This window comes from Coregonus lavaretus (genome assembly GCF_964263955.1).
Source record: "Coregonus lavaretus genome assembly, chromosome: 32".
Taxonomy (NCBI): domain Eukaryota; kingdom Metazoa; phylum Chordata; class Actinopteri; order Salmoniformes; family Salmonidae; genus Coregonus; species Coregonus lavaretus.
This window is the reverse complement of record NC_140019.1, coordinates 33,540,995-33,566,865: the sequence shown is the minus strand read 5'-3', so window position 1 is coordinate 33,566,865 and position 25,871 is coordinate 33,540,995. Positions and strand designations below refer to the sequence as shown.

The 25,871-nt window shown below is 41.8% G+C and overlaps 1 protein-coding gene across 1 annotated transcript; it reads left to right on the top strand.

Moving 5' to 3' along the window:
• Window positions 1-4,357: 4,357 nt before the first annotated feature.
• Window positions 4,358-24,472, top strand: LOC311107255 (histone-lysine N-methyltransferase PRDM9-like; the record flags this gene model as incomplete). Its single annotated transcript, XM_084149735.1, has 9 exons — window positions 4,358-4,393; window positions 8,612-8,764; window positions 8,899-9,031; window positions 9,162-9,293; window positions 9,657-9,928; window positions 10,024-10,091; window positions 10,956-11,146; window positions 12,581-12,848; window positions 24,403-24,472. The coding sequence occupies 9 exons, from the start codon at window positions 4,358-4,360 to the stop codon at window positions 24,470-24,472; spliced, it is 1,323 nt and encodes a 440-aa protein (XP_084005861.1).
• Window positions 24,473-25,871: the final 1,399 nt, after the last annotated feature.

Here is a 25,871-nt window from a genome sequence, read left to right as displayed (position 1 = left end):
TTTTGACTGGTACTGTATATACTGTATATTGATACTCCGACATTGCTCGTCCTAATATTTATATATTTCTAATTCCATTATTTTACTTTTAAATTTGTGTGTATTGTTAGATATTACTGCACTGTTGGTGCTAGGAACGCAAGCGTTTTTTGCTACACCCGCAATAACATCTGCTAAACGTGTGTGCGACCAATAACATTTGATTTGATTTGACTATCTTGCCCAATCTATTTTTCTGTGCAATGTTGATATTCCCAAACTAGCAGGTCAAGCAGTAGAACAGAATGCTCTCAATTCATGGTTTATAAAAGATAACTATGATGGTTAGATCAACATAAACAAAAGTGCAGTTTCCATAGGAAATACAGTCTGTTGCCCTTTCTTAAAAGTAGTGTCAGGACACTGATCCCAGGACAGCTTGTTGTCAATGACTAGCCTAAGGTATTTTTACTCCTCCACTATTTCGATGGGCTCACCTTCTATAAGTGATGGTGTGTACATGGTAGTGTTCCTTCGAAAGTCAATCACCATATCCTTTGTTTTTGATGTGTTTAATTTTAGATGGGATGACTCGCACCAGACAGTAAAGTCATACAGAGCCTGTCCGTGCTTGGTCTCATCCCCTTCGAGGAGACTGACCAAAGCAGTGTCGGCAGCATATTTGACCAGGTGGTGCCCTGGGAACTGGCTCCGGCAGCTGTCTGTATACAATATTAATGCTATTATAAACTTGTTACCAAAGTAATTAGTAAAAAAACAGTAAAAAAAATATATGTTTTTATCATACCCTTGGTACACCGTCTGATGATATACCACGGCTTTCAACAAATCAGCATTCAAGGCTCAAACCACCAAGTTTATAATTAAGCAATAAGGCCTAAGGTTTTGTGGTATATGGCCAATATACCACGGCTAAGGGCTGTTCTAAAGCACGACACAACTTAGAGTGCCTGGATACAGCCCGTAGCCGTGGTATATTGGCCATATACCACAAACCCCTGAGGTGCCTTATTGCTATAATAAACTGGTTACCAACGTAATTAGAGCAGTAAAAATAAATGTTTTGTCATACCTGTGGTATGTGGTCTGATATACCACGGCTGTCAACCAATCAGCATTCAGGGCTTGAACCACCCAGTTTATGAATGGAAATAAATCCCATTTGCTCATGTGCACAACTATAGATAAATCCGACAGGAGAGTTTGAGTGATGAAGTTGGACATAGGATCTCGAAATCTGTGCAAGAAACACTTAGACGAATTTCAAAAAATGAATGTTAGGCTATTTCCTGGCAATTGTGCTGTTAATATGTGCCAGATGTTAAGACTACAAACCGTTATAAATGGCATATTTGCAAGATTTACTTGTTATTTCAATAGGCATAGGCTGCTGACAAAAATCTGGTTTATAATTGCAATTCAATGTTGCCATGGTTTGCTGAGCTAGATGCAGGTAGCCTATAGCCAACATCTAATTTCAGGGAAAAGTCCACAATGAAACTGACATTAAATGTGGAGATTGATACATTTGCGAAAGAGCTGTAACCATGGTCACAATTGATAACTTCAAATTTAATTAACTAAACATGGCCATTAATAATTGCATAATAACACAAGGCTACAACAAACTGAAGTTATAGAATATTTATTATCTATCCATTTGCCAGCTCCAGGTAGGCTACACAAGTGGCACAAATTGATTTGGTATTACTCCAGTGATATCGTCATTTCAACATAAACTCAGCAAAAAAAGAAACGCCCTCTCATTGTCAACTGCGTTTATTTTCAGCAAACTTTTTTAACATGTGTAAATATTTGTATGAACATAACAAGATTCAACAACTGAGACATGAACTGAACAAGTTCCACGGACATGTGACTAACATAAATGGAATTATGTGTCCCTGAACAAAGGGGGGGTCAAAATCAAAAGTAACAGTCAGTATCTGGTGTGGCCACCAGCTGCATTAAGTACTGCAGTGCATCTCCTCCTCATGGACTGCACCAGATTTGCCAGTTCTTGCTGTGATATGTTATCCCACTCTTCCGATGATGCTGTGACACACCGCCCCAGACCATGACGGACCCTGCACCTCCAAATCGATCCCGCTCTAGAGTACAGGCCTTGGTGTAACGCTCATTCCTTCGACGATAAACGCGAATCCGACCATCACCCCTGGTGAGACAAAACCGCGACTCGTCAGTGAAGAGCACTTTTTGCCAGTCCTGTCTGGTCCAGCGACGGTGGGTTTGTGCCCATAGGCGACGTTGTTGCCGGTGATGTCTGGTGAGGACCTGCCTTACAACAGGCCTACAAGCCCTCAGTCCAGCCTCTCTCAACCTATTGCGGACAGTCTGAGCACTGATGGAGGGATTGTGCGTTCCTGGTGTAACTCGGGCAGTTGTTGTTGCCATCCTGTACCTGTCCCGCAGGTGTGATGTTCGGATGTACCGATCCTGTGCAGGTGTTGTTACACGTGGTCTGCCACTGTGAGGACAATCAGCTGTCCGTCCTGTCTCCCTGTAGCGCTGTCTTAGGCATCTCACAGTACGGACATGGCAATTTATTGCCCTGGCCACATCTGCAGTCCTCATGCCTCTTTGTAGCATGCCTTAGGCACGTTCACGCAGATGAGCAGGGACCCTGGGCATCTTTCTTTTGGTGTTTTTCAGAGTCAGTAGAAAGGCCTAAGTTTTCATAACTGTGACCTCAATTTCCTACCGTCTGTAAGCTGTTAGTGTCTTAACGACCGTTCCACAGGTGTATGTTCAGTAATTGTTTATGGTTCATTGAACAAGCATGGGAAACAGTGTTTAAACCCTTTACAATGAAGATCTGTGAAGTTATTTGGATTTTTACTAATTATCTTTTAAAGACAGGGTCCTGAAAAGGGGATGTTTCTTTTTTTGCTGAGTTTATTTATTGTATCAAATGGTAGGCTACAGTAGCCTACAATGGCATCGAAATTAATAGCCTTCTTGATGGCCAACAGATGCAAATATATCATTCTCCACAGTTTCATTGTGGACTTTTTCCCATTACAGAAGGATGGGAGGGATTTCCATCATTTCCATTTCAAATTTCCACTCGTGCAGCGCTCAAGACCGAAGAACTGAGAAGGCGTAAAACACTTAACTTCTCTTGATACGGTTTTCCATAAGAAAAGTCGACATTAGAATGCATTTTACTTTAAACCACCTCTGAGCAAATGTATCTAAAGCGCTCTAGTGTGCCTAAAGTCGTTTTCCAGTGCTTTGTCGCCTTTATATCAGTTCTAGCGCGCTAATATGTTTTTTGGAAATAGGTGTCTCCATAATGACCAATCTAAATAGCCTGCCTGCAACTGGTAAAAAGCTGTCACGATGTCCGTCTCTGTGACTCAGCTGCCTGCTGCAGCACTCTGTCAACCAGTGCTCTCAACACACACCCCCCTCTGGCCCTCCCCCTCCTCACTCACTCACTCACTCACTCACTCACTCACTCACTCACCAGTAACAGCCTGCCTCACTGCCTGATAGTCAGCAGCAGCTGGTCACAATGAATATATTTAAACAAAAAAATTACCTTGAGAGAGAAATGCCATCGTGGCCGTGGTGCAATTTAGAAGTAGCCCAAAAACCCGCAACCCGCAGCCAATACATTTTCACCTGCGACATAGTTTTAAAAGTAGACCAATTTAGCGGGAAAACATGGCAACCCTGAGCATAGTGGGCAGAACAAGCAAGGAGGTGGGCAAAGCCAAGCATGAGCTAGCGAGATCCTATTGGCTTGTTGTAGCATGTATTTGCATATTTCCTTTAGGGAACGCCTCCTCTGTGAATTATGGGTGTGTACAAACTCAATTACAATTTGCACTCCTTCTAAACAATGCATTTTTTTTTTTTTTGCCAAAGCGTCAAGTCTATACAACTTAGTGCACTGTGTTTGTAACATATTCTAGATTTGGGAACAGAAACATTTATTGAGATCAGATGTTTCATCGATGAGACAATGAGCAGAATGTGGGCCCAGTTTCACCTAATTCAATCCTCTCCCTCTAGACTGGACTTCCTCTCACTACCATATTTGGTGGTGAGAACGTTCTAAACAGACGCTTCATCGTTATAGCCCCTGTGATGTGTCTGGTTTACCCCTTCTGTCTGTGATTTTAGATTCATCACTATTATTATTATATATTTTTTACTCCTGTATTGCGCCATGTCTCTACTGTGTGTGTTGTATAGAGCAGAGTGTCTCTACTGTGTGTGCTAATGTGTCCCTCAGGGCTGAACTTCCCGGTACCTGCGTTTATGAGGAGAGGCAGACCTAAAATGGTAAACACTGCTCCGCTTCTCGCACCCAGCGACTCCGAGGAGGATGAGTGGACCCCTCGACTGGAGAGATGCCCACCAGGTAGAGCAGTAGTAGTAAATTAGGATGTTATAAGAAGTATCGTGTTAGTAGAACGATAGGACCTACCCAGATACCACCAGGCTAGTAGACTGGTAGGACCTACCCAGATACCACCAGGCTAGTAGACTGGTAGGACCTACCCAGATACCACCAGGCTAGTAGACTGGTAGGACCTACCCAGATACCACTAGGCTAGTAGACTGGTAGGACCTACCCAGATACCACCAGGCTAGTAGACTGGTAGGGCTAAAGGAGTGGAAGGTATGCTAAAATAAGTGAAATGGTCTGTGTTACGTTTAGGGCAAACCCGTTTTGTTGATATCTGGTATATCATGAAAATAAATTAAATAGAGCATGTTTTTGGACTCATTCAGCATTTATATTACTAAAACTTAAATTTAAAATGATGCTGTTGCTGCTTCCTGTTGACAAGACATATTGAGAAATAGCCCAATGTCAAAATACAGTTTGTGATATATTGACAACATAAACTTTACTATCTACACATACATTTACAACAATAGTAATCATGTTACTTGTATTGTTTTAAACAAACAGCTAATAAAAAACAGCTAATAAACTGCACACGCACCAAAACCCCTGTTGTTTTGACAAGTGGCAATAAATTACTCATCGATATGGGGGGTGGGGGGAGGGAGATATGCTCTGTGGAAACTACCACAACTCAAAAACCACATGGAGCTGGAGATATTTTTACATCATTGGTTAGAAGACAACCTGCAGAACATATTCAGCTATATTTTAGAATGTTTCATTTTGATATGGGGGTCACCAAAACAGAAAGAGAAACGCAACACTGTTCTGTCAATCACTCATCGATTATCACAGGGAGATGAGGTTGCACGTCCTGTTAAAAATAACAGCTAAAAAACCACACAGAATCTAGGAATAACGTGGTAATCACTGGTTAGATAATTTGTAGAAGACAGCTAGCTACATTTTGAAGTGTTGCATTTTGATTGAAGTGGTTTGCCAACACGGTAAGTGTAACGCAATGCTTTTTTTTGTTAATCACTTCCATCGATATCACGCTGTAATCAATAGAAAAAGGGGCAAACGCTTGGGTTGTAGCACTGTTAAAACGAACACTATTCAAAGGCCACACGGAAACTTGGCAGGTAGCCTATCTGTTAAGAGCATTGGGCCAGTAACTGAAAGGTTGCTAGTTCAAATCCCCAAGCAGACTAGGTGAAAAATCTGTTGAAGTCGCTCTGGATAAGAGTGTCTGCAAAATGTCTCCAAAAATATATACATGGTTGGTTAGATGAGAACTTTTATAAAGCTTCTATCTAGATTTTGAATTGGTGTGGCCGCTCCGAATTGTTGGTGCCATTTGAGAAAGAAAATGATAGCGAACCCCAGTGCGTATAACAAAACCAAAGATATTCATCTGTTTTAAGTAATTGATCTTTTGTCATCGTGTTGACTATAAATATTTATACTAACATCACCAATCTGAGGTAAAAAAAACGGCATGTAATTCCCCCCAATTCGATGTGGTTGTATAAAGTAGTAACACATACTGTCCTCTTCATGGAAAGTAGTGTAATATACATTAATTAGATATGGCAAAATCATTCAATATCTTATGTTAGGATGATAGTAAATGAAACAAACTCACAGATTTCTTAAAATAATCACAGATATCTCACTAGTTTAACCATTTAGAGATAAAAAATAAATAATTCCTAAGCACAATTTAACCAGGCGCTTTAGACTAGAGCGTCCATAGGGTCTGTGCAGCAGACTGAACGTTAGACGTCCCTAATAGAAGAAGTCTTAGTAGCCAGGTAGGGCTTATATGAATCTGTCCTCACAGCACCACGGAGCTTCCGACCCCCAACCAGGAGGCCAGCAGCGTCTCAGGGAGTCTCTCAGCTTGACAAATCTGCCACATCTGCCACACCTACAGTACAGGTAAATCTTTTTTTAAATACCTGCACAGGTAAGTGTTTTTTAAAATACCTTCACAGGTGCATATTATACATCTGGGGGGTTTTTGTTTCTCTTCAGCACTACACTAGCAGATACTTGTGCTCTCAAGGACTGGAGCTATGAAGTGTGAACCAATTAATTAAATGATGATGCCTTCAGAAAGTATTCATACCCCTTGACGTATTCCACATTTTATTGGGTTAGAGCCTTAATTCAAAATTGATTCAATATATTTTTTTCTCTCACCCATTTACACACAATATCCCTTAATGACAAAGTGAAAACATGTTTTTAGAAATGTTAGCAAATTTATTGAAAAGGAAATACAGAAATATTCTATTTACATAAGTATTCACACACCTGATTAATCACATGTTAGAATCACCTTGGCAACGATTACAGCTGTGAGTCTCTTAAGAGCTTTGCACACCTGGATTGGACAATATTTGCACATTATTCTTTAAAAAATTCTTCAAGCTCTATCAAGTTGATTGTTGATCATTGCTAGACCGCCCTTTTCAAGTCGATTTAAGTCAAAACTGTAACTAGGCCACTCAGGAACATTCAATGTCGTCTTGGTAAGCAACTCCAGTTTAGATTTAGCCTTGTGTTTTAGTCTATTGACCTGCTGAAAGGTGAATTTGTCTCTGTTGGAAAGCAGACTGCACATGGTTTTCCTCTAGGATTTTGCCTGTGCTTAGCTCTATTCTGTTTCTTTTTATCATAAAGAACTCCCTAGTCCTTGCCGATGACAAGTATACCCATAACCTGATGCAGCCACCACCATGCTTGAAAATATGGATAGTGGTACTCAGTGATGTGTTGTGTTGGGTTTGCCCCAAACATAATGCTTTGTATTCAGGACATAAAGTTAATTTCTTTGCCACATTTTTGGGAGTATTACTTTAGTGCCTTGTTGCATGTTTTGTAATATTATTCAATCTGTCATTTAGGTTAGTATTGTGGAGTAATATAAAATATGAACGCAACATACAACAATTTCAAAGATTTTGCTGAGCTACAGTTCATATAAAGAAATCAGTCAATTTAAATACATTGATTAGGCCCTAATCTATGGATTTCACATGACTGGGCAGGGGCGCAGCCAAGGGTAGGCCAGAGAGGGCATTAGCATCTGGCAACGGTTTTGGTGGATATTCCTGCAGTCAGCATGCCAATTGCACGCTCCCTCAAAACTTGAGACATCTGTGTCATTGTGTTGTGTGACAAAACTGCACATTTTAGAGTGCCCTTTTATTGTCCCCAGCACAAGGTGCACCTGTGTAATGATCATGTTGTTTAATCAGCTTCTTGATATGCCACACTTGTCAGGTGGATGGATTATCTTGTCAAATTAGAAATGTTCACTAAGAGGGATGTAAACAAATTTGTGCCAAACATTTTAGAGAAATTAGCTTTTTGTGTGTATAGAACATTTCTGGGATCTTTTATTTCAGCTCATGAAACATGGAACCAACACTTGTTGCGTTTATATTTTTGTTCAGTGTTGTTGGTCCATCCTCAGTTTTCTCCTATTACAGCTATTAAACTGTAACTGTTTTAAAGTCACCATTGACCTCATGGTGAAATCCCTGAGGGGTTTCCCTCCTCTCCAGCAACTGAGTTAGGAAGGATGCCTGTATCTTTGTAGTGACTTGGTGTATTGATAGACCATCCAAAGTGTAATTAATAACTTCACCATGCGCAAAGGGATGTTCAATGTCTGTTTTTTGTTTAGTTTTTTTACCCATCTACCAATAGGTGCCCTTCTTTGCGAGGCATTGGAAAACATCCCTGGTCTTTGTAGTTGAACACTGCTCGACTGAGGGACCTTACAGATAATTGTATGTGTGGGGTACAGAGATGAGGTAGTCGTTCAAAAATCATGTTAAACACAGAGTGAGTCCATGCAACTTAATATGTAAGTTGTTAAGCACATTTCTACTCCTGAACTTATTTAGGCTTGCCATAGGAAAACTGTTGAATACTTATTGACTCAAGACATTTCAGCTTCTCATTTTTCGTTAATTTGTAAACATTTTCAAAAACGTTGACATTATGAGGTATCGTGTATAGGCCAGTGACCAAAAAACACCACAAAATGGTGAAATAGTCAAGGGGTGTGAATACTTTCTGAAAGCACAGTATATCATGTGCTGTATGTAATTGCCACGCTGTAGATGAAGAGGGCTGACAGCTCTGTCTAGTCATCATTGTGATATTTGTCATAACACTCTGGAACCCCCCTCCTTTGGTCCTCAGCAGCCCCCCAGCAGTGAGGAGGCAGGACCCAGTAATATGAGGACAGAACCACCCCAGCCATTCCTGGAGGTGCTGACTGAAGAAGTGGCCGTCCTCAGAGACAGCAGCACAGCAGACACACACAGTGGAGGACAGGAGGCGCTAGGAGACAAGGTGTGTGTGTTACTGTCATACACATAACACAACACACAATATATTTTAATGAATGATGCTACTAAACAAAGGTAAAGTGATGATGACACACAGACCCAGTGGTCAGTTTGAACTCTCCTCTGGTCTCTTTCCAGGAGGGTCAGAGTGAAGTGACCCCCAGCACCAGTGGAGAGGAGGCAGGGAGATCCACTCAGGGAAGGGGGGCAGACACCCCAGCTGTCACTCAGAGAGGGGCTCCCTTGTTGTACTCCAAACCATCAACCTCAGGTAACAGAGACAGACAGGAATAGACTGTTAGTTTGATATTGTGATTTTATTTGGTCTGAGAGAAAAGATGAGGCACATTGACTGTTTCTGGAGTAATACATTCTATTACGTGTGTGTGTGTGTGTACCAGGCCTGTCTAAGAGAGAGTGTCTGGAAATGCAGAAAGCAGAGCTGAACACATACAAGCGTGGCAGAAACCTGAGAGACAGACCAAGAATCACTTACACAGAAGAGGAGGTCCCCAAAGATGACCACTACCTCTGTGAGTCTTTCGCTCTCTCAACCAGTGAAATAATCACAACTCGCACATGTGCTCATACTTTACTTTTGACTCTATTTTTATTTGCGAATGTAATGCTCACACTGTAGAGTCAATGTGGTTGGTGAAATAGACATTCTTACCTGCCAATACCCAAATCTACCCGCATTTTTCGGGTGGCGTGTCTTAATTTTATGGCCTGGTCATTTAGCGGACGCTCTTATCCAGAAATGTATCATTCCTGTTTGTTCCTCTTGTTCTTTTCCTCTCTCTGGCTCTCTCTCTCTCTACCTCTCTGCATGTCTTCATCATCATCATCATGATAACTGACGTTTAACATATTCTATTTATCTTTCTCTCTCCCAGACTGTGAGGACTGCAAGTCTTTCTTCATGGAGGAGTGTGAGCTCCATGGTCCTGCTCTCTTTGTCCCTGACATCCCTGCCCCTCTAGGAGCCCCTGACAGGGCCAGACTCACCCTGCCGTCCGGCCTGGAGGTCAGGACATCAGGCATCCCTGAAGCAGGACTGGGGGTATTCAACCAAGGAAACACTGTGCCTGCAGGAGCCCACTATGGACCTTATGAAGGAGAGATCACAGACAAGGACCAGGCCATGGAGAGTGGATACTCCTGGGTGGTGAGAGGAGTGTGTGTGTGTGTGTGTCATCGCGCTGTGCTTACATTTTGTCCAACCTGATCAAAACTGTAAATATGAATTGTTGTTTTCCTCAGATCTACAAGAGCAAACACTGGGACGACTACATTGATGCTGGGAGAGACACTCACTCCAACTGGATGAGGTGAGCAACACTGAAGTACAGAGGAAGTCTCACAGTCCTCTTCCTCCTTCTGTTTCTCTTTGTAAGTACAGAAGAATTCTCACAGTCCTCTTCCTCCTCCTGTTTCTCTCTGTAAGTACAGAGGAATTCTCACAGTCCTCTTCCTCCTTCTGTTTCTCTTTGTAAGTACAGAGGAAGTCTCACAGTCCTCAGTCTCCTCCTGTTTCTCTATGTAAGTAGATAGGAAGTCTCTCAGTCCTCTTCCTCACGTTTCTGTCTCTGTCTCTCTCCTCCTGTTTCTCTCTCTAAGTACAGAGGAAGTCTCACAGTCCTCTTCCTTCTCCTGTTTCTCTTTGTAAGTACAGAGGAAGTCTGTCGTCTTTCTCCTCCTGTTTCTCTCTATAAGTACAGAGGAAGTCTCTCAGTCCTCTTCCTCCTGTTTCTGTCTCTCTCCTCCTGTTTCTCTCTGTAAGTACAGAGAAAGTCTCACAGTCCTCTTCCTCCTTCTGTTTCTCTCTGTACCTACCTGTCTCATACTCTATTTGATAGTTGATAACCTCAAGAAATATATCTCTTGTACATAATTAACTCTCTCTCTCTCTCTCTCTCTCTCTCTCTCTCTCTCTCTCTCTCTCTCTCTCTCTCTCTCTCTCTCTCTCTCTCTCTCTCTCTCTCTCTCTCTCTCTCTCTCTCTCTCTGTCTCTCTCTGTCTCTCTCTGTATCTCTCTGTCTCTCTCTGTCTGTCTCTGTCTCTCTCTCTCTCTCTCTCTCTCTCTCTCTCTCTCTGTATCTCTCTGTCTCTCTCTGTCTGTCTCTGTCTCTCTGTCTCTCTCTCTCTCTCGCCCTCTCTCTCTCTCTCTCTCTCTCTCTCTCTCTCTCTCTCAGGTATGTGAACTGTGCTCGTAGAGAAGAAGAACAGAATCTGGTGGCCTTCCAGTACAGAGGAGAGATTCTATACCGCTGCTGTAAGCCTATAGCTGTTGGAGAGGAGCTATTGGTTTGGTACGGAGAGGAGTACGCCAGAGACCTGGGCATTGTCTTCGACTACCTCTGGGACAAAAAGAGCTCTGCTAAAGGTACTTTACTCTCTCTCCCCTCTTCCTCCTCTCTTCATCCATCTCTCTCTCCCTCTGGAACATTAAGAGCACTGCCCTTACTAAACTCAGCAAAAAAAGAAATGCCCTCTCACTGTCAACTGCGTTTATTTTCAGCAAACTTAACGTGTAAATAATTGTATGAACATAACAAGGTTCAACAACAGACATAAACTGAACAAGTTCCAGACATGTGACTAACAGAAATGGAATAGTAACAGTCAGTATCTGGTGTGGCCACCAGCTTCATTAAGTACTGCAGTGCGTATCTTCCTCATGGACTGCACCAGATTTGCCAGTTCAGCTGTGATATGTTACCCCACTCTTCCGATGATGCTGTGACACACTGCCCCAGACCATGACGGACCCTGCACCTCCAAATCGAACCCGCTCTAGAGTACAGGCCTTGGTGTAACGCTCATTCCTTCGACGATAAACGCGAATCCGACCATCACCCCTGGTGAGACAAAACCGCGACTCGTCAGTGAAGAGCACTTTTTGCCAGTCCGGTGGGTTTGTGCCCATAGGCGACGTTGTTGCCGGTGATGTCTGGTGAGGACCTGCCTTACAACAGGCCTACAAGCCCTCAGTCCAGCCTCTCTCAACCTATTGCGGACAGTCTGAGCACTGATGGAGGGATTGTGCGTTCCTGGTGTAACTCGGGCAGTTGTTGTTGCCATCCTGTACCTATCCCGCAGGTGTGATGTTCGGATGTACCGATCCTGTGCAGGTGTTGTTACACGTGGTCTGCCACTGTGAGGACAATCAGCTGTCCGTCCTGTCTCCCTGTAGCGCTGTCTTAGGCGTCTCACAGTATGGACATTGCAATTTATTTCCCTGGCCACATCTGCAGTCCTCATGCCTCTTTGCAGCATGCCTTAGGCACGTTCACACAGATGAGCAGGGACCCTGGGCATCTTTCTTTTGGTGTTTTTCAGAGTCAGTAGAAAGGCCTAAGTTTTCATAACTGTGACCTCAATTTCCTACCATCTGTAAGCTGTTAGTGTCTTAACGACCGTTCCACAGGTGCATGTTCAGTAATTGTTTATGGTTAATTGAACAAGCATGGGAAACAGTGTTTAAACCCTTTACAATGAAGATCTGTGAAGTTATTTGGATTTTTAGGGTCCTGAAAAAGGGACGCTTCTTTTTTTGCTGAGTTTATATCCTCCTCTGTTCACTCCTCTTACATTGATTTTTTTTTAACCTCCTATTACATAATTATTACTCATTTCTCAATTGAAAGTCATCATTGATGTTAAATATATTTTGTGTTGTGTATTATCATACTGGTCCTGCATTTTCTCTGTTCATGTCAAGTGGGCTGGAAAAATAATGATCATGCATGCACCTTGTGAACTTCATTTCTCTTATTTTAATTACTCTCTCTTTCTCTCTCCCCTCCATCTCTCTCAGATGTGAACGCTGAGTCGTCCCAGTTCCAGATCTTCTCGTGTTCTGGCTGTCCGTTCTCCTTCACTTCTCAGATCTTCCTCCTCAAGCACATAAAGAGATGTCACCATGATGAGTATGTCAGACTGTTGAGGAGTGGAGAGATCAGATCAGAGAATCTCATGTCCTCCAGCAGCTCACAACACCATGGAACCACATCAGGTTCCTCCAATCCAGCTCCCACCAGGAAACAGATAGAGACGGACAAGCCACGACCACACCGCTGTTCTCAGTGTGGGAAGAGCTTCATTAAAGGAGATCATCTCAGAACACACCAGCGCATTCACACAGGAGAGAAGCCGTTCCACTGCTCCCAGTGTGGGAAGAGTTTCAGGGGGTCAGGAGATTTAAAGAGACACCAGCGCATTCACACAGGAGAGAAGCCGTTCCACTGCTCCCAGTGTGGGAAAAGTTTCAGTCTGTCAGAAAATTTAAAGACACACCAGCGCATTCACACAGGAGAGAAGCCGTTCCACTGCTCCCAGTGTGGGAAGAGTTTCAGTCTGTCAGAAAATTTAAAGACACACCAGCGCATTCACACAGGAGAGAAGCCGTTCCACTGCTCCCAGTGTGGGAAGAGTTTCAGTCAGTCAGGAGAGTTAAAGATACACCAGCGCATTCACACAGGAGAGAAGCCGTTCCACTGCTCCCAGTGTGGGAAGAGTTTCAGTCGGTCAGAACATTTAAAGACACACCAGCGCATTCACACAGGAGAGAAGCCATTCCACTGCTCCCAGTGTGGGAAGAGTTTCAGGGGGTCAGGAGAGTTAAAGAGACACCAGCACATTCACACAGGAGAGAAGCCATTCCACTGCTCCCAGTGTGGGAAGAGTTTCAGTCAGTCAGGAGATTTAAAGATACACCAGCGCATTCACACAGGAGAGAAGCCGTTCCACTGCTCTCAGTGTGGGAAGAGTTTCAGTCGGTCAGGAGATTTAAAGATACACCAGCGCATTCACACAGGAGAGAAGCCGTTCCACTGCTCCCAGTGTGGGAAGAGTTTCAGTTGGTCATACAAGCTAAAGAAACACCAATGTTCTAAAAAGAGTAAAGAACTTTAGAATTCTCTTGAAATTGGACGGTGATGTATGTAATGTTCTATCAAGAAATATAAATGAAAAGCATTCCAGGTGAGCTGGTTGAGAGATTGCCAAGAGTGTGCAAAGCATCAAGGCACAGGGTGGCTACTTGAAGAATCTCAAATATGAAATATTTTTTTATTTGTTTAACACTTTTGGTTACTACATGATTCCATATGTGTTATTTCATAGTTTGTCTTCACTATTATTCTACAATGTACAAAATAGTAAAAATCAAGAAAAACCCTTGAAAGAGTAGGAGTGTCCAAACTTTTGACTGGTTCTGTACATAGACACTGTTGAATTATTTGTATATAAATTATATTCATAGAACTATCAACACTAACAATGTTTTCTCTCAATGTAATGTGTAATTGTAATAGAATTTGATAGGCAGAATTGTATTTTATAGTATGAACATTAAAACAATGAACTCTTACATAAATGATGTATAAAAGTGTTTATTAAACTGAAACGTATACCTCCCAAGTTATAAACATGACAAGGTTTTAATCCAATTTTATGTTTAATAATAAAATACGTCTTTACTCTGGGTGAGTTGTTAATATCTGACACTAATTACACAAGATGAACACCAGAGGAGGATCCACTCATCTTCTCCATCCTTATCATTCCATGAATTCACTGTTGATTTCCTGATGATGATGATGTGCACTCCATAAGTACATTTAAACTTTGATGATCCATGTTTACTAGAAGTCTCTCTTCAGCCTTGCAACATTTATCAACTGAGCAGGACTGGTCAATGAACTTACCTGTGTGTGACCCTGGATGGAGATAAAGTCATTTCATTTGACCATGAATTCAATTAATATAAACCATTTAATAACACCTTTCAGTTGTTTATATAATAATATTTCAAATAAAAACCACTTGAATAGACACTACAGGAGGACTGCTGCTTTATGGCAGATTAGCAGTTGATTAGCTCCAAATAAAAACACACATTTTTGTTGTAGCTGAAGACAGAAACACCTGATTCAACTCATCGAGGGATTGATGATTAGTTGACAAGTTGAATTAGGTGTGCTTTTCCAGGGAGGGCTACAATTAAAATTAGTACTGTTTAAATCAAATTTGATTTGTCGCATATGATGAATACAACAGGTGTAGGCTTTACCTTGAAAAGATTGTTTACGAGCCCTTCCCAACGAAATCAGGCCACACCCGGCCATGATTATAGACACCTGTGTGTGTCCTTTGACACTATATAAACTTGTGACCCACAGTGTTTGTCACCTGATGAAGACAGCTTGTCTGTCAAAACGTTGGTTATAAAAAAAAAAAAAATTCAATTGCTTACACACTAAAATTACAACTTTCCCACAATTAAAACCTTACACTCAAGGAGCAAAACACCGGCCTAGATTTGCACAACTAAGCACATTGTCAGCTTCACACTTTTTGCAAAACATTACACACAGTAATTTGCAAAACACTAAACACACTTGTATGCATTTGACACAGAAATGTATCATGATGTCATTTCCTTGCAATTTCAAAGCAAAGGCTTTCAAATGAACACACCCATGAACCAATTGGTTAAACACAGCCACCAGGTGTGCACACACACTGGTGCTTAATTGTAGACACACCAATCAGGTTTAAGCACTATAAAAAGGCAACAGGTAAGTTCACCTGTCTTCAAAAAAAAATGGACGGTGTCAGAGGAAGAGGAAGAGGGAGAGGAAGACCTGGAGGAGGGGTAGGACATGCACAAAGAAGAAGACAACCAAATCTGTGTAACGAAATTCGTGCTACAATTGTGGACCATGTAATAAACCACGGACTAACACTGAGAGTACAGCCTAACCTAAGCAGGTACACAGTGGCATCAATAGTTCAGACATTTTGCCAAGAACACAGGTGAGAAACGTATCTTCTGTCAACAGAAAATCCATAGCTTACTGCATGTACTATATCAACAGTTTTGGTATTGTTGATCTATTTTCTTATAATTAGATGTGATGCCTAGCTTAAAAAGAATACATTAATGATCAAACATAATAGGGTTGTGCTGTACTGATATAGATTGTTTAACATAACAAGCTGTGACTAATGTGAGGAACCGTTAGGGGGGAGGCTGAGATAGACTTGTGACACACACACACACTGCCTCTTTGTTAAACCGCTCAAGGACATGTGTACTGCAAGAATGAAGAAGAGGAAACTATGTCTGTGGTTGCTGACTCTCAAGACAAGTTGCAAAAACAACTGATGCCCGGCAACCGTGAAGCGCCAAGAGGCTGTGACCAGCCTGTGCGCCAACGATAGGCTGAGTAAGTTTAAACCACGCTCAGCCTCTACTCTGACAGGACCGCTTTGAGCGGGAACTATCTCTGTCAGAGTATTAAAGAATAACTTTGTGTTTGAGCAGTTAGTTCTCCGTTAGCCCTGTGAGGTGTTACAGTGAGCCCGTATATACGAAGATTGCATTTACCATTTATTCGCTTGACTAATTATATTAATAAAAAAGCTGAGAATATATTCAGTGACTTAGTGTTAAATTCTGTTCTGATACCAGATTCGAATGACACAACTTAACAATTGGTGACCCCGACGTGATCTGGTAGAAGGACTTCGCTGGAACTTGTCCGGCCGATTGGCCATTGCTGTCGTCGGACGGTGTGCCTCACAAATCCTGACCGGTCAGACAAAAAGGTAATCAGACACCTATTGTGAATAACTAAAGTTCTGCATATTGGCATTATCCAATTTTATTTTGTGAGACACCTGTTTGATGTAAGCTACCAAATTGTATAATTCATAAAGTTGAAAACGTAATTAACAATTATTAGTTGACTGTATGAAGCGTGTATTGTGGTGAATGCAATTTTAAAACCGATCGATCGTTGATGATATAACGAGTGAATGAAATGTGCTAGGTAGTAACTACCAGTTGTGTATGTGGTTAGTCGGCGTACTTAACCGGAATGTGTGTGGGTAAACGTAGGTACAGTGGGGAGAACAAGTATTTGATACACTGCCGATTTTGCAGGTTTTCCTACTTACAAAGCATGTAGAGGTCTGTCATTTTTATCATAGGTACACTTCAACTGTGAGAGACGGAATCTAAGACAAAAATCCAGAAAATAACATTGTATGTTTTTTAAGTAATTCATTTGCATTTTATTGCATGACATAAGTATTTGATCACCTACCAACCAGTAAGAATTCTGGCTCTCACAGCCCTGTTAGTTTTTCTTTAAGAAGCCCTCCTGTTCTCCACTCATTACCTGTATTAACTGCACCTGTTTGAACTCGTTACCTGTATAAAAGACACCTGTCCACACACTCAATCAAACAGACTCCAACCTCTCCACAATGGCCAAGACCAGAGAGCTGTGTAAGGACATCAGGGATAAAATTGTAGACCTGCACAAGGCTGGGATGGGCTACAGGACAATAGGCAAGCAGCTTGGTGAGAAGGCAACAACTGTTGGCGCAAATATTAGAAAATGGAAGAAGTTCAAGATGACGGTCAATCACCCTCGGTGGGGCATCAATGATCATGAGGAAGGTGAGGGATCAGCCCAGAACTACACGGCAGGACCTGGTCAATGACCTGAAGAGAGCTGGGACCACAGTCTCAAAGAAAACCATTAGTAACACACTACGCCGTCATGGATTAAAATCCTGCAGCGCACGCAAGGTCCCCCTGCTCAAGCCAGCGCGTGTCCAGGCCCGTCTGAAGTTTACCAAAGACCATCTGGATGATCCAGAGGAGGAATGGGAGAAGGTCATGTGGTCTGATGAGACAAAAATAGAGCTTTTTGGTCTAAACTCCACTCGCCGTGTTTGGAGGAAGAAGAAGGATGAGTACAACCCCAAGAACACCATCCCAACCGTGAAGCATGGAGGTGGAAACATCAATCTTTGGGGATGCTTTTCTGCAAAGGGTACAGGACGACTGCACCGTATTGAGGGGAGGATGGATGGGGCCATGTATCGCGAGCCAACAATCTTGGCCAACAACCTCCTTCCCTCAGTAAGAGCATTGAAGATGGGTCGTAGCTGGGTCTTCCAGCATGACAACGACCTGAAACACACAGCCAGGGCTACATGCTTTGTAAGTAGGAAAACCTGCAAAGTCGGCAGTGTATCAAATACTTGTTCTCCCCACTGTATAACAACAAATGTAATGTACTAGATACCGGGTATCAAGTTTGATTGTGGTTAATAAGTCTGGGACTATTATTAACGAGACTGAGTGAAGTTTGGGAGGCCAACCCAATCGTGTGAATGAAGTACATTAGATATTAGTCGGCGCACTAATATCGGTTTGAATGATCCACGGATAATAAATACAGGCAAGGTCCCGTAGCTGTATGGGCTAGGTTCTCTCCAAGGCAAGGTCCCGTAGCTGTACGGGCTAGGTTCTCTCCAAGGCAAGGTCCCGTAGCTGTACGGGCTAGGTTCCCTCCAAGGCATATTACAGGCCAGGTTCTAGGTTATACTGAGGAGGTTTACTGAGTGTACATTTGATATTAGTCAGAGATCTAATATCGGTTTGGTTGACCTACGGGTAAATAAAAGGTCGGGGACCTGAGTTATATCATTCAATTCAGCGCTAAGGAAATAGATCACTAGGAGTAATAAATAAACTTGGATAGTTAGATCACGGTAGATTAACATTAAATATGACCAACCAGGAGACCGAGAGGGTGCTGAAAGCATTGAAGTCAGCACTAGAAATGAATGGGGGTAAAGACGGTAAGGATTGGAAAGAACGGGGGGAGATTCGATGGGGATGTTCACCATAAAAGTGCTGCCAAAACCACCACCAGCCCTGACCGGACAGGGACAGATCCAGTCGAACCACTCCAGGCCCAGCTCGGACTCCACCCACAAAGGTACCAAACCCCGTTCAGCAATACCAGTCCTGACGGGAGTATCTCTAAAGCCCTAGTTGGTTTAAATAAACTATCAGCTGAAATGAAGAGCATGGCTGGAGTGGAGGAAAACAGACTGTTTTCTTGGTTGGGTGAGTGGTTTGGTAAGTATGCTGCACTGGTGGTTACTGGATTTCTGACCCTAAAAGTCTGTTACAGATGTCGTGCACGCTGCTGGTATGATGTCTTTGCTGGAGGCACAAGAAGGAGATGCAGACACTGAGTCTAGCTTTCGGAGGAAAATGGGGTTGACAAAGGATGACCCTTGGTTTGCTATTGGTGAGGTGGTGGAGTGACACCCTAGTGGGTGTCTAAAGGGGGAATCAAAATTCCCTGTTTGTGTTTTTATGTTTTATAAATCCATTTTAACTATTGTGAATGTTTGTCTTCCCAAATGTGAAGGTTTGAAGTTCCTGGGTGGCTGGTAGCCAACCTAGTACAAGTTAGGTGTAGATGGAAGACTGAAGGCCTTTTTATTATCATTATTGCCTATTAATAAAAGTGTGATTATTTTTGTTTGTATTGTATTTTAATGAGTGACACCCTAGTGGGTGTCAAAAGGGGGAATCCTACATTTCCCTGAAATTTCTTATTTTGGGTTCACACCCAGTGGGTGTGAAAAGGGGGATTGTGGGGATCTATTTTCTTACTAGATGTGATGCCTAGCTTAGAAATAATACATTAATGATTAAACATAATAGGTTTGTGCTATACTGATATATAGATTGTTTAACATAACAAGCTGTGATTAATGTGAGGAACCATTAGGGGATAGGCTGAGACAGACTTGTGACTCACACACACACTGCCTCTTTGTTTAACCGCTCAAGGACATGTGTTCTGCTACAATGAAGAAGAACAAACTATGTCTGAGGTTGCTGACTCGAGACAAGTTGTAAAGATAACAACTAATGCCCGGCAACAGTGAAGCGCCAAGGGGCTGGGACCAGCCTGTGCGCAATCGATAGGTTGGGTAAGTTTAAACCACACCCAGCCTCTACTCTGACAGGCCCAGCAGGGAGCAGGAACTATCTCTGTCAGAGTATTTAAAGAAGAACTTATAACAAAAGCTCAGTTCGCTGTCTGCCCTGCGTGGTTTTTAAGTGGGCCCGTATATACGAACATCATATTCACCATTCAAGTGTTTGCATTAATTAAAATACTAGTCTATTTTAGAAGACGTGTATTGACCTCTTTTTGTTCCTATACGAGATTTGAATTGACGCAACTTGACACTAGCTTCACTATTAACTAGCTAACTTTATCAGGCAGCTTTAGATGCGAAGGGAAAATGAATATATTTGCTAGTTAGTTAACCATCTGATTTGATGAAGTTGATTATAAATGCCATTTGCTAGCTAGATAGCTAAATTGAAACTACTGTGGGAAAGCTAGCTAACTCCCACTATCATCACTGCAGTGTAGCTAATGTTAGCTAGTTTTCTAGAAAATAAAAAATATATATTTGAAGCTATATTTTAAAGACTAGTTACTGACAAATGGTTGGATTGTTGAGCAATGTGCAGTAAATGCTAACACTGCTTTGGTGGTGAAACGTACATCATGTATTTATTGTCATCTCCCTATCAGGCCACTGCATGCTGTGACAAGGACCTGGACGGTGACACACATCTGCTTCAAGCTGCCTGCCTGAATACTGGGGCATTCAGTGCCCTTTGATTACAGCACGTTTCCATATCTCTGTCTTGTAGCCATTTAACATGTACTGAATATACCCACTCAAATTCATAGGAACTGCTACGTACACAAGAACTGACTTATTCACTTGTCCCTAGCTGCGTTTTAGACAGGCAGCCCAATAGTGTTTTCCACTAATAGGTCTTTTGACCAATCACATCAGATCTGTTCACATCAGCTCTTTTTCAGAGCTGATCTGATTGGTCAAAATACACTTTTGTGAAAAGAAAGATCAGACTTGAGCTACCTATATAAATGCAGCCTATTTGTCCTATTCTTCAGTCTTGTCTGGGATATATAGTGAGGGAAAAAAAGTATTTAGTCAGCCACCAATTGTGCAAGTTCTCCCACTTAAAAAGATGAGAGGCCTGTAATTTTCATCATAGGTACACGTCAACTATGGCAGACAAAATGAGAAAAAAATATCCAGAAAATCACATTGTAGGATTTTTAATGAATTTATTTGCAAATGATGGTGGAAAATAAGTATTTGGTCAATAACAAAAGTTTCTCAATACTTTGTTATATACCCTTTGTTGGCAATGACACAGGTCAAACATTTTCTGTAAGTCTTCACAAGGTTTTCACACACTGTTGCTGGTATTTTGGCCCATTCCTCCATGCAGATCTCCTCTAGAGCAGTGATGTTTCGGGGCTGTCACTGGACAACACGGACTTTCAACTCCCTCCAAAGATTTTCTATGGGGTTGAGATCTGGAGACTGGCTAGGCCACTCCAGGACCTTGAAATGCTTCTTATGAAGCCACTCCTTCGTTGCCCGGGCGGTGTGTTTGGGATCATTGTCATGCTGAAAGACCTAGCCACGTTTCATCTTCAATGCCCTTGCTGATGGAAGGAGGTTTTCACTCAATCTCACGGTACATGGCCCCATTCATTCTTTCCTTTACACGCATCAGTCGTCCTGGTCCCTTTGCAGAAAAACAGCCCCAAAGCATGATGTTTCCACCCCCATGCTTCACAGTAGGTATGGTGTTCTTTGGATGCAACTCAGCATTCTTTGTCCTCCAAACGCGACGAGTTGAGTTTTTACCAAAAAGTTATATTTTGGTTTCATCTGACCATATGACATTCTCCCAATCCTCTTCTGGATCATCCAAATGCACTCTAGCAAACTTCAGACGGGCCTGGACATGTACTGGCTTAAGCAGGGGGACACGTCTGGCACTGCAGGATTTGAGTCCCTGGCGGCGTAGTGTGTTACTGATGGTAGGCTTTGTTACTTTGGTCCCAGCTCTCTGCAGGTCATTCACTAGGTCCCCACGGGGTGAGATCTTGCGTGGAGCCCCAGATCGAGGGAGATTATCAGTGGTCTTGTATGTCTTCCATTTCCTAATAATTGCTCCCACAGTTGATTTATTCAAACCAAGCTGCTTACCTATTGCAGATTCAGTCTTCCCAGCTTGGTGCAGGTCTACAATTTTGTTTCTGGTGTCCTTTGACAGCTCTTTGGTCTTGGCCATAGTGGAGTTTGGAGTGTGACTGTTTGAGGTTGTGGACAGGTGTCTTTTATACTGATAACAAGTTCAAACATGTGCCATTAATACAGGTAACGAGTGGAGGACAGAGGAGCCTCTTAAAGAAGAAGTTACAGGTCTAATTTGCAAATAAATTCATTAAAAATCCTACAATGTGATTTTCTGGAAAAAAAATCTCAATTTGTCTGTCATAGTTGACATGTACCTATGATGAAAATTACAGGCCTCTCATCTTTTTAAGTGGGAGAACTTGCACAATTGGTGGCTGACTAAATACTTTTTTCCCCCACTGTATATCCAGAGAATGCCAGACTTTGATGCCAAAGTTTGATGACAAAATTTGCCCACAAAGAACTGCCACGCCACCTTCCTGTTCAAGTGAGCACAGCACAACAAGGTGAGTCCAAAAATGTATTGTATGCTGCTGCATAAATGATGTAATATGCCAGGGAGATTTGTGTACTGTAGCTAAGAAAATAATACTAAGTGTATGTTGTGTACTAAAATGTTAGTAGCCCATGTGCCTCACCCTAATAATTTGGTCTATTTTGCCCTCTTAATTCCGCGTACTGTTCTGACTTGGTGGAGCACATGTAGCCTATAGCCTGTTTTAGAGAAATGTAATCATCGAATATTGTAAGAGCTTTCAATGTCTGCTTATATGCCCCCTTTATTTATCCTACGGTTCTGACTTGGTGTACAGGGAAAATGCTGTAAGAATGGGCCATGTTCTGAATTCTGTCGCTGTACATTTCAAAAGTGCTGAAAAAATAGTTATATTGACTACGTCCGTCCTAGCTCGCTCATTAATGTCTTAATCGAAATTACGGATTGCCTCTTATCCGCTCATCGTCCCCTTAAGCCAAATTTTGTACATCTCAATTGTCAGTAGAAACCACATTTGTTTAAGCAAGTCAGCCATATCAGCTATGTTTTTTTTAAAGGCAGTAAATGAGGCTGATGAACTGTTTCGCAGACAGACAAGGCTCTGCTGATGTAGCAGTGGTAAGGTGTTGGGAGTGCGGTTGGGACAGCTTTATGTAGGTCCTAACAGTTTGTGGGCACCATTAGTCACCGTTATAGTGCAGTTAATGTATTGTTTAGTGTTGTGTAGTGGCTTTGCTGGCTTGCATAAAAAAATAAAAATGTGTTTGCCCCACCAAGATTGACATGCTAAAATCGCCACTGCATTTACCTCACTCATCCTCTCTTGCTCATGTGGGGAGCTACTTCCTGAGATTTGATTGATGCAACAATCCAGTCAATGGTTAGGTGGTTGTGGTTTTGGCAGAGGGAACTGATTGGTCAGGAGTAAAAGATCCTGCCCCCAGAGCTGCATAAATCAAATTTTTACTTGCAAATCTCTTTCTACAAATTTACTAAACATTTTACAAGTTCATGAATCTTTTGGTAACATGACAACAGTTACAGAACTCTGTGTGCGGCAGATTCAAAATCTGCAAGTGTATTTTTTATTTACAGCAGAATATTCATACTCATAAATGGACCTGTAATAATTCTGAAAATAAATTATACTTGCAAATCTTATTGAATGTATGAACAAATGTCAAGTTACAAGTTTGCGACCATTGTTAAATCTTTCACATATGATACAAGCTTGCTAAATTAAATTACACATTTGCAATCATATTTGCAACCACGAATGTCAATGTACTACCACGAAATTCAAAATACATGCTCACATAGTTCTGTCATCATTATAATCCTATAGATTTGGAGCACAGTTGAAAGGTTAATGCGCTGTACTTTTTAAAGCATGAGATATAATGCCTTGAGAGCATGAGAATTTGGTCAAATGCATGTGACTCATGGCCAATGCTTGAGAGTTGGCAGCTCAGACTAAATGTATAATTCTACATAGAAAGAAACAGTCAACCTTTGAGCTCTATCAGATAATGAAGAGACAGACTGGCTGGACTGTCGGCACCATGGGCAGACAACAACAGCAACACTGGCAAGTGGCAACTGGGCAGAGAGAGTTCAGTCAGTGATTTTCCACCCTCTTTCCTGCTGTTGTATGTTTGGCGCCAGAAGTTGTCTCGCGGACCAGTGGGCTTTGTTTGGCGCCAGAAGTTGTCTCGCGGACCAGTGGGCTTTGTTTGGCGCCAGAAGTTGTCTCGCGGACCAGTGGGCTTGTTCAATTGCTCATGAAATTTACCTCAGTTTAGAGTGACTGAACTGTGGATGGTCGGATTATATTGGCTCGTTTTTCCAAACGGTTTCAAAAGGCAGGTAATGTAGCTAGCTAGAATACCAGGCTATAAATAGTAAAATATTGCTATGTTATTAGCTATATTGAGAATAATTTGTTAGCTCGGTAATGTACAGTAGCTAACGTTAGCTACGTTACCATAAACAAATTTGCAGCGCTAAATTACAGAAGTACAGTGCTGTAACGTAGCTAGCTAGCGAACGTTACTGTGTTAACTACTATATATGTACCTAGCTAGTGGTAGCTAGCTAGCTAAAAGACTAACGCTAACGTTAGCTAGTTAACCAAAATAGTCAAATTAGCTACCTGCTGACAAATTAACACTTGATAATGATATTAACTATTTTCCTATATTTCGCACTTGTAGATACAAGTTCAGGGGCAAAGAACTTCGAGGGAAGACAGCTAAAATGAGTTCTTCGGAAGAGGTGAGTTGAGAAATGCCTAGCAAGTTTATCAGCTAACTAGCATAGACAAAGATACTGATGATGGGACTAGAGGACAGGGGAAAAGGACTCCCACGGGTCTTGCGGGTCCCGCAGGATTCTGTCAGGAATGGGAGTCAAATTCTAGAGTCAAGTTCGGGACAGGATGGGACAGTATCAAACAGTCCACAGGAAAGGTCAGTACATGAATAGTGTTAAACTATTTTGGGAGGAAATATGTAATGTGTGTAGTGTCAATGTTGCGTCAATTCAAATCTGGTATCAGGAACAAAAGAGGTCAACACGACTTCTAAGGTATACTAGTTATTTTAATTAATGCAAAAACCTTCAATGGTAAATATGATGTTTCGTATATACGGGTTCTCTGATATGCCTCGCAGGACACTCCAGACAACTAACACATTGCTCCAGAAACAATACCCAAATACTAGACAGAGGAAGTTTCCCACTTCTCTGCTGGCCAATTAGAGTAAAGACTTGAGTGTGGTTTAAACTATCTCAGCCAATCCGTTGATGCAGGGGGTTGGTCTCATCTCTTCGGCGCCATTTGTTACACACTTCAGGCAGGCACAAGATTATCATAACAACCTGTCATAGTGAGAAGAGCCAGCTCCCTTAGACATCATTCCCATGTCAAAGGAAGACTCATAAATCACAATGAACTATTATAGTCTAGCATTTGAAGACACAATCCTTATCTTCTCTTCACATCAATCACAGCCTTCCAGGTGTCACAGCCTACATTAGCCCAGTCAAGAATGCATTCTTTCTAAGTTAGTCATCCCATTAGTTTAGGAGAATAATAAATCCCTAATAGTCCCCCTTTTCACACCAAATAAGGTGTGATTCAAAAAATAAGAAAACACAGATCGTCATTCATTATAATACAATACAAACAAAAAATCACACTTTTATTAATAGGCCATAATGTTACTAAAAATAAAACCCTCAGTCCATCTGTACCCAACTTGCCAATTATTACCAGTCAAAGAATATCAAACCATTTAACACAGGATTAATAGAACACAAAACACAGAACCATTAAAACATAAAATACAAACAGAGAATTACATTCTGACTCCCTCCTGTCACCCTCTAGGGTGTGATTCCAAAAATGTGAAAGGGAAAATTTAAGATTCCCTCTGTTGACACCATTTATGGTGTCACTCCAAATAACCGTTTGAACAGAATATAATCGACCCTGAGTATAACAGGATATAGAAATTAAATCACATCAAAAAATTAGTAAACAAAAAAAAAATAATTCTAACCCTCTATTTCTCCCCTACACCTAACATGTACTGAGTTGGCTACCAGCCACCCAGGAATCCTTTACTCTCACCTCAGGAGGAATAAACATTCACAGTGGTTAGTAAAAACACAAGGTAAT